At 37.6% G+C, this 10414-nt stretch overlaps 1 protein-coding gene across 1 annotated transcript in view; it reads left to right on the forward strand.

Moving 5' to 3' along the window:
* The first annotated feature begins 1248 nt into the window (after positions 1-1248).
* The window catches only part of LOC104873043 (interleukin-36 alpha), a 17811-nt gene continuing 8645 nt past the window's right edge, over positions 1249-10414 (forward strand). The window contains exon 1 of the mRNA XM_010639506.1: positions 1249-1345. Within this exon, the coding sequence (XP_010637808.1) occupies positions 1249-1345 (97 nt within the window). The remainder of the gene's footprint in view (positions 1346-10414) is intronic.

Raw genomic sequence — 10414 nt, forward strand, 5'->3', positions numbered from 1 at the left:
AAGTCATTTGTATTTTCTCCTGCTACTTCATGGATTCCTATCAGTCTTATGTTATTCTTCTTTGCATCATCTAGGAGTTGTTGGATCAATTTCTCATGATCTCTTACTGTTTTTAAGAGACCTCTGTTTTCATGGTCACTGACTGCAATCTTATCTTCTTTATCTGAGAGCCTATCTTCTCATTCTTTTATTCTGTTGCATACACTTTCAATGGAGTGTTTAATCTCCTGGATATCTGTTTGAATCTGTTTTATGGATTCCATTTCTTTCCTATGTTGGGCGTTTATTGTTTCCATTTCTTTCTTATGCTGGGCCTTCATGGCTTCCATCATGGTTCTGAGCTCATCTATTTTTTTGTCTTGAATCATGACTTCCATTTTGCTCACTATCTCTATGGTTATCTGGGAAATTATTTCTGTTTTGAATTTTTCCAGAGCCTGATTGATTTGTTTTGTTACTTCCTGTGCTTTGAGTTCAGGGTGTCCTGGTGGTTCACTATCGGCCTTTTCATCCTCATTTGCCCTACTGTTTGCCATTGGTAAACTGAAAGTCTGTCCTTGTGTCTTGCTTAAGTGTTTTCTCATTTTAATTTTTGTTGTCAAACTGTCCTTGGTTTAACCTCTGGATTATCACCCAAATCTTCCTGATATAGTTGCACCCTAGCTTCTGTGTCTCTAACGACCCACAGATGTTCTCATCTTCATAACATCAGAGAAAACGGCTCATCAAATCAATGGCAATGCTTTACCCCAACTGATACAATCAGCAACACATTAAGATCAAGCACAACTTGGACACTGACCACCTGTGGTAGTCACTAGTCTATCACCCTTAAATCATTTGAATTAAATTGAAATCAAGAAGCAGTCCAGAACATGTCTGCAGTGAACAAAATTTCAATATAGTGTATTTACCATTTAATGGCTCAGACAGAGCAAGGATGCAAGACCCCTGATCTCAGTTAGCTGATGGCTGAACCCCCTGACGCTGACTGACCTCGGGCTGCAAGGCCCAGATTGAGTTCCCCATCCTTCTGAATGGTGAACTCTGCAACGTTCTATTACAGGTTTCCCACGCCCTTTCTTTAAAGATATTCAAAGTTGGGAACTCAGAAAAATACCCTTGATGACCACCTCTGTCTTTGCAGAGTGGGTCCAAAGACTTGCACAGTCAGGAGGTCTGAGAGTGTGGGGGGGTGCTATGGAGGTTCAGGGGCACCCGAGCGGCTACCTTCCCTGCGCTTGAGCGATGGCGGCTGGGTCGGGAGCAGGCCGATCTAAGGTTTTAAACCAGTACCCTTGTACCCCTGGATATTCTAAAGTACATCTTCCTATCCACCCTGAAGGCAACTTTGTTCATAGACATGTGCCAAAAAAGACAGATGGAGTACTGATTGGGGGTTGCCATTTTATCCCAGCTCTTGTTTTGTAATAGGTAGTGAACAAGTTAGTATGTCCTAAAGCAGTAGTGTGATCAGAGCTTGGTGTAGAAATTCATCCCATATTTTGGATGGCATCACTCTATTTATCATGAATATGGTTTTCTGTTCCCAGGATATCTGGCTGAGTTGTCTTATAGTAGATATCAGCCAGATATGCTCATCTCAAATGTGAAAATATCTACCCACAAATCTGTGATTATCATCTTTTTTCACAAGTGTGTTAGAAACCTGGGATAGGCAGGATTTGTGTAGTGCCATATTTCATTATTAGTTTTGCCAAGAGAAAAATTGTCTCCTGGCTCTTTATTTGCTCTTTTGATGAAGGGTTTCCCTTACAGGTACTTGAAAGACAGTAGATCTGATAACAAGATTCAAATTTTTGGCTATAACTTCGTTGTTGCTCTATAAGTGTTTGGAGCCTCACCCAGCCATTTACATGTCAAGGAGATACCCAAACTGTGGTAACCCAGGTGCACTAGAAGTGGGCAACATTCTACAAATCCACAATGCATCTTTATTAATGTCATCAGCATATTGGGCTCATTCATGGAAAACAGTTCCTTCATTGGCGAATGCTGTAAGAGTTAGGAGAAAATGAATTGACAAGTTTTGATTTGAGCAGATATAGTATGGTTATGAGAGGAGATATATATATTTAAGCAAAATAAATTTATCTAATTTATCCAGAATCTGATTGTTTTACTTCATGAATAACATTTTCAAGTCCTCTAAAGAATTGCAGGAATATTGTGCATAGGTCTCTATTTCCTTGTTTTCTCAAGTCTTGTAAAGTTTCAAAAGGAACAGGTTTAATTCTTGGTATGTGAACGCAGGATGTGTGCCCTTGTAGCTTAACATCTACTGGGGGTTGCTTAGAAGAATTTGGTAGGAACCTTTGCATTAGGGAGGAGCTGGTCTAAAGATTACACTATTTTCCAAACTTTAAGTAACACCTAATCTCTGGGTTGAATGTTAGAGATGTGGATTACAGAGTCTGGTGCTGGAAGGACTTTACTATCATACGCTAGTGAAGCATTTGGTACTTGACCTAGATTAATTATGAATCTAATCATTTCCTATAGTTTAGGGTCTGTGACTAGATCATGGCTCAGAAAAGCCTTCCATAGAGTGTTTCTTAAGGGCTTAGTTGAGGAGAAGCTTTCAGGGCAAATCTGATCCTTAGCAAAGCAATAGGTAATAGTCAAAGCCAAGACTCAAGCTTCTTTACATTATTTTGCCAAGGTGGCTTTACTATGTAAATTAGCCATTTTAACCATTCTTGAAGCCTGAGTGTCCTAAAAGGTGGAAGATAAAAAGTTATTCCTAAAGTTTGTAAGACCTTCTGTGCTACTTTGGAAACAAAGGGAGCTTCATTATCATTCTAAAGTGATTTGGAAATTTCAAACTCAGGAATAGTTTCTTTTAACAGGGCTGTAATGACTTTTGGGTTTTAAAAATCTAGATGAGATGTGCTTCTAATTATTCAGAGAAGGTGGCATAAAAAATAAGAGGCATTTGTATCCATGGAATGGGAGCAACTGGGTGAATTTTAGTTGACAGTCCTTTCCTGGGAAACTACCTCACCTGGGTTAAGCAAAGGTGGAAGCTTAGCTTTTCCTCCTGGATTGTTGCAGTGGCAAAGAGGGGCAAGACTCTGACTTCTGGAACAGTGGACTCAAGACTTATACCTCCCCAAAGCATGGTTGATCAAAGTTGTCGGTACTTTCCTTCCTAAATGGTATGAATCATTATTAAATATTATTTAATAATATTTTATTGGTCAGCCTGAGGTAATAAAAAGTTATGACTTTTCTCCTCAATCCACTGTTTTGCTAGTTCATATCCCCTCTGCCTTGCCCATTCCCTTTCAATCTCTGAATAGGAAGGGCTTCCTCTTATGTTTGGGATCAGGAGTGTCACAAGCTTCTTCCATGCACTCTAAATTCCAAGGCATTTCCCTGGATTGTGGGAGAATAGCACTTTACTGTTACTGTTACCTGGGTAGGTAACAATGCTTGTAGGAGGAAAAGACTCTTGAGTCCATGCTTAATTGAGGAATCTTTTTATTTTATTTTATTTTGGCTAAGAGTTTCCATTTTCTTCATATGGCTGTATGAGCATGAAGGATTAAGGAAGCATATTTGAAGTCAGTATAGATGTTGACTAGCTTTTTTCCTCCTAGCTGTAAAACTCAGGTAATGGCAATGATTTCAGCTTTTATGCTAAGGTGTTTGAAAGAAACACCTTTGCCTCGATAGCCTGTTGGAGACTAACAATTGCATAACCTTCCCTCTGAATTCCACTATTTATGTAATTGTTTCCATCACAGAACCATTCCACACCAGGATTAGCCAAAGTCTTGTTCTTGAAATAGAGCCTACTATAGTAAGCATGTTCTATAGTTTCAACACAGAAGTGAGAAGATTGTCTCCTCCTGGGAGGGTAGCTGGATTTAAAGTTTGGCAGATCTTGACAGTAATTTCTGGAGATTCTAACAGTAGGGCTTGACATTTAGACAGCTGTTCTCCAGTTAGCCATTGATGCTCTTTCACTTTAAGAACACTTAAGACCTGATGGGGGTATCCTAACATTAATTTAGTAGCCTCAATAGCCATGAGTCCTATGGCAGCTACAGCATGTAGGCATCCTGACCATCCAAATGACAGAGTCTAATCATTTAGAAAAACAAGTCACAGATTGACGAATACCTCCCAGTCTTTGGATAAGCACCCCCAATGATATGTCCTGCTTTTCAGCTATATAGAGAGTAAATGGATTATTTAAGTCAGGGATTCCTAAAGCTGAAGCAGTCAGCTTTAAAGAAAACCCTCTTTCTGGCTTCTAGTCCAATCTAGGAGTTCATATTCAGGCCCTTAGCTATGAGGCCAAAACTGGGGATCCAAATTTTGCAAAATCCAAGATACCTAGGAAGGCCCTGTGTTGTCTTTTAGTTTGTGGTGACCTCATTTTAAGAGGATCTCCTTTCAGAGGTAAGAGTTCATTCCCCTGGAATTAAAAATATGTACTTAACTTTTTGATGAGATATGTATTTAACTTTTTGTAGAGACCTCTGAGCCTTTTGTATTCTGTAAACCTTTGAAAAATTTAAAACCACAACAGAATGTTCAGCAGAGTCCAGTTTCATAGGGCTACCCAGAAGAAAATTATCTACATACTGAAGTAATGCTGCAATTTAAAATTTATTAATCCTTTTATCAAAGCATTTCAAAATAAGGAAGGGGGTATTTCTGTAGCCTTGAGTTAGTACAGCCCAGAATATTGGACAGTTTCCATAGTATCAGCACCATTCAAAAGCAAATAGATATTGTGAGTTAGACAATGTAGGATATAAAAGAAAGCATCTTTAAGATATAAAATAGTAAAACATGTAGTTTCATTTAGAATTTGGATTAAGATAATATATAGTTAGGTACCATAAAGTAGAATAACACTGTGGCTTGATTAAGTCCATAAGTCTTGGATTTCTCTATTTCCCATTTGGTTTTAGGACAGAAGGATGGGAAGGTTGCATGGGGACAGTCAGTGCACCATGGGAACTGTCAAGGCTAGAAACTAAAAACTGGAACTCTAGAAACTAGAGGCTGAAGTCCTTGGTAGGCCTCTGATTTAATGGGATATTCTCAGCTATGAAGATAGATATCAGAGTCTTTTAGAGAAATAACAATAGGCTGAGTGTGAGCTATCCTTCTTGGGGTTTTACTATATCAGACTCATGGATGTACTTTTGAGAAAATTTCCCTAGGATTATCTCTAAGTATATTGTCTTAGGGGTTGATGTTAATACTCCTAAAAATGGAGGTGAATAAGATGTTGCATCTAAGGAGGCAAAAATCTCTTCCTAATAGTGGAGCAGGGCATTCTGAGAAAAATAAGTAGGTCTGAGTGAAAATCAGCTCCCCAAATCTGCAGGTTAAAGGGATCATAAAGGACTTGCCCTTAGGTTACTGTGAATGCCAGTCAAGGCATATATCTTTTTAGAAAGGAGTCCACAGAATTTCAGTAGGAAAGGATAAAGCCCTAGTGTCTAAAATAAATTTAATATGTGTTTGTTTCTGCCCCATCAAGATTATCTAAGGCTCAAAGATGGAAATAAAGTGGTTGTAGATGGGGAGGAGAAGAGGGGCTGAAGGGAGGGCAGAGACAAGGGGAAAAATGAGAACCAAGACTTGTCATGTAGATGTACAAGATCCCAAAAATGAATGTAACTGTACTGTATCCCTAAAATGTACCAATAAACTCAATTAAAGCTGAAAAAAAAAGATTATCTAAGGCTCTTGTTGAATGATGTTCCCTTTCTTGAGAGGGGCTTTGGGAGACCTCAGGCAACATTAGCCTTCCAAGGCAGCCAAAATGGAAGCAGATGGCCTTTCCTCCCTTTGGAGGTGAGGGTAGTCACACTTCCAGTGTTTTTCCTCTTTGCATAGGGGCATATCCCAACTGAAGAAAGACCCCATTTGCAGTTCTTTCTCTGGGTGTGCAGGCTCTCCACAGTGGTAGCAGTCACCTGGTTTCATATTTTTACTCTTAAATGATAAGTCTTTGGGTTTCTCTGAGGAGGCAGGATTTTATTTTTTAATGACAATGCAATAACTGGGCCTGTTCTCGTGTCTGTAGTCATGTACACTGGGCCTGGGCAGCTGTATCCATTTTGTCCCTGTTGTCAATGACCTCAAAGGCAAAGTTTAGATGTTTATTAATAGGGGTCACAGTGCTCATACAATTTTTCTGAAGTTATCTACAAATGCCTGGGGCAGATTGGCTAATAAAATATATTCCCCATAATATTTGTCAAGCCTCTGAGTTAAGATCAATATTATTAAATGGATACATATTGAAGATATTATCCTAAGTGAAATAAATAAGTCACACATGTGTAAATACCGAATAGTTTCTGTGGTGTGAACAAACTATAATAGTACATAAGATCCTAATGAGACAATTGACAATGTGAAATAGGAAGAAAGGGGCTAAAGGTGTAGGGAAAGTGGGAAGGGTAAGGGAAAGGTAATAAGGGAAAGAAAAATATGTGAGAAAATGAAAAAATGGAAATAAAATGTTTACAAATGGGGCGGAGAGGAGGGAGTGAAGGGAGGTTAGGGACAAGGGGAAAAAATAAGAACCAAGACTTGTCATGTAAAGGTACAAGATCCCAGTAATGAATGTAACTGTACTGTATACCTAAAATGTACCGATGAACTCAATGAGGAAAAAAAAATCAATATTATTATATTTACAGAGTTTCAGACTGATTTCTTTAATCTTTTCCTAACTGGCTAGCTTATTCATGCATCTTTTCATTTCCTCAACAAAACACGTAGTCATATTATTGGGTTTCTTATGACTCTCATTTATAATCTGATATTACCAATTAGTAGCTTGCTGAGTGACATCAATTATGCCCACATCCTTACTATTATCCTGGGCATTTTCTTCAACATGAGCATGTGCTGCTGGCCATATATATGAACTTTTTACTCAGAGGTGCAGCAGGTAGAAAATAGTACTTGAAGATCAGTCCAATATAAGTCATATGTTACATGTGTAAAAAAGGATCAAAATGTATAATACATAGTGTGAAATAAGAATAAAAGGTCCACAGGGGATGGGAAAGTGGGAGGGGCAGGGGAAAGAAAAGAAGGGAAAGGAATAAATATGAGAAAAGGAAAAAAATGGAAACAGTCTTTGTAAATAGGGAGGGGTAGGGGTGGGGTTAAATGGAGGGCAAGAGAACAGGGAAAAAATAGGAACCAAGATACATTATGTAAAGGTACAAATTCCTAATAATGAGTGTCAGCATGTTTTATGCCTAAAATGTACCAATAAAATTAATGAATGGAAAAAAAGAGAAATTATGTTACAGCCATAGTCTGATACTCATATATCAATCTATTTGGGTCCTCTAAAAGCCATCCCAATTTTTGTTTAGATTGGGCCAGATCATTTACAGAGAAAGGAATATGTATTCTCATAAGACCATGTCCTTCCTCTAGATGTCTTGAAGCAGACACATATTAGAAGGATTTGAGACAGTCAGAAGATAAGAGGTACCACTTCTTATCACAAAACAGATTCAGGAATGGATTCTTAGATTTTGGGGGATGGATAAGTTGCTAAGAAGATGGAGTTGGGAAAGAAACTCTAGGAGAATTAGAGTAGAGGAAGTCGCTAAACTAGGTTTTAAGTCTTTTTGAGAGGCCTTTGAAGTCACTATTGACTCTGCTGTTTGTCAGTGGGCATCTGGATACTTAAGAGTTCATCTACAAGTTCTGATTTTGTTCTGACTACTTCTTTTGGTGCAGGAGCATAACAGATTGTGCACTATTCTTGTGGATTTGGGTCTTGATATAGGACTGCAAAAACCTTGACATACATAACTTCTGTCCATCTCCCCCCCTTACAAAATAAATCAAGCTGGAGTATGTGTTGAAATTTAAAGTTTCATTTTGCAGCATGTCCGCCCATATCTCTAATTTATATTAAGACCAACCTGAGTTACAAAGGAAAATCATCTTTTACCTTGTTAAATCCTCCATAATAAAATAAGCACAAGGTGGCAAAATATAACCTAAAGTTTGCATTTCAGGGATAGACACTGAGTTACCCATTATCTATTAAAATGTACTGCATCTTTTCTTTTTTATTAATTTTATTGGTACATTTTAGGTATAAAATATGCTGACATTCATTATTGGGAATTTGCAGCTTTACATAATATATCTTGGTTCTTATTTTTTTTCCCATTCCTTGGCCCTCCTTCAATCCTTCCATCCCTCCCTATTTACAAAGACTTTGTTTCCATTTTCTCATATTAATTCCATTACCTTCTTTCATTTCCCTTACTCCTCTCACTTCCCCTTTTCCTGTGGATCTTTTATTCCTATTTCACATTGTCTATTATACATTTTGATCCTTATTTACACTTTTAGTTTCTCATATCAGAGAAACTATTCTGTATTTACACTTTTCTGTCCCATTTATTTCACTTTAGAGTATCACCTCAATGTGCATCCATTTAACTATATATCTCTCTAATTTCTCATTCCTTATGGCTGAGTAGTACTCCATTTATTAAACAAAACAAACAAAAAAACCCACATATTTTCTTTATCCAGTCTCCAGTTGATGGGCAATTGGGCTGTTTCCAGGTTTTAGCTATTACAAACTGTGCTGCTATGAACATGGGTGCACATATATCACTATGGTATGACTCTTTTAATTCTTTTGGGAAGATAACCCAGTAGGGAAATTGGTGGGTAAATGGGACCTCTAATCCTAGTTCTCTGAGGCATCTCCTTAGTGATTTCCACACAGGTTGCACTGGTCTACACTCCCACCAACAGTGCAGCAAGGTTCTTTTTTCCTCGAAGCCCTGTCAGTATTTGTTATTGGTTGATTTCATGATACCAGCCATTCTTTCTGGGGTGAGGTGGAAACAGCATTGCCTTAATTTGCATCTCTTGAATGACCAATGATGGTAAACATTTGTTTTCATATGTTTATGTGCAATTCCTACATCTTTGTCTGAGAAATGTTTGGTCAATTCAGATATCAATTTTTGGATTGGGTCTTTAAATTGGGGGGGTCTGATTTTTTAGTTCTTTATATATTCTAGATAGTAGACCTTTGAGGAACAGCTGGTAAAAATTTTTTCCCACGTTGTGGTTGTATCTTCACTCTGTTGGTGATTTCTCTTGCGAAGCAGAAGCTTTTTAATAAGAAGAGATCCCACTTGTTGATTGTTTGTGCTAGTTCACGTGCTACTGAGGTTTTGTTCATTAAATCTTTTCTTATACCAATGTCTTCAAGATTTCTACCTAATCTCTCTTCCACCAGTTTGGTGTTTTGTTTTAATATTGAGACCTTTGATCCATTTCAATTTTAATTCAGTGCATGGTGAAACATACTGGTCTAGCTTTAATCTTTAGTAAGTTGAAACCCAATTTTCAGAGCACCATTTATTAAAGAGCCTATCTTTTCAGTGAGCGTATTTGACTCCTTTGTCAAAGATGAAGAGGCTAAGTGTGTCTGCATCTTCTCCTCTGTTCCACTGGTCCTCAGATCAGTTTCTTTTCTAGTATCATGCTGTTTTTTTTTTTTTTTATATCACAGTAGTTTTGTGTATAGTTTCAGGTTGGGGATTGTGGTACTCCCTACCTTTTCTTTGTTACCTAGAATTGCTTTTGCTATTCTAGGTTTCTTCTTGTTCTGAATGAGTTTTTGGATTGTTTTCTCAAAGTTTGTGAAGTACACTACTGGAATTTTAATTGGAATTGAATTGAATCTATATAGCAGTTTCAAAGTATGGCTTTTGTTTTTGTACTGGGGATCAAACTCGGGACCTTGCACTTGCTAGGTCAGCATTTGGCACTATTAAGCTAAATCCCCAGCCCTGGCCATTTTCACTATAGTGGTTCTTCCTATACAGGAGTAAGGGATGTCTCTTGATTTTCTGATATCCTCTTTGATCTTTGATCTCTTATTTTTAGAGTGTTATAGTTTTCAGATTAGAGGTCTTTGATTTCTTTCATTAGGTTGATTCCAAGGTATTTCACTTTTTGGCTGCTGTTGTGAAGGGAGTTGTTTCTACAGTTCCTTTTTCAGTGATTTTGTTGTTTGAGTGTAGGAAAGCTATTAATTTTTGTGTGTTGACCTTGCATCAGTAGAGTAGCTACACTATTGGATTTGTTTTTAAGTCTTGAAGACTTTTGGTGGAGTTCTTGGAGTCTTCTCTATAGAGTATCATATCATCTGCAAATAATGAAAATTTAACTTCTTAATTTCTTGTCTTTATTCCTTTTTTTTCTTTTTTTATTATTATTTTTAATTTTATTGAGTTTATTGGTACATTTTAGGGATACAGTACAGTTACATTCATTGTTGGGATCATGTACCTTTACATGGCAAGTCTTGATTCTCATTTTTTCCCCTTACCTCTGCCCTCCCTTCACCCCC

The sequence above is a fragment of the Fukomys damarensis genome, unplaced genomic scaffold, assembly GCF_012274545.1.
Source record: "Fukomys damarensis isolate Sample0158 unplaced genomic scaffold, DMR_v1.0_HiC HiC_scaffold_9, whole genome shotgun sequence".
Taxonomy (NCBI): domain Eukaryota; kingdom Metazoa; phylum Chordata; class Mammalia; order Rodentia; family Bathyergidae; genus Fukomys; species Fukomys damarensis.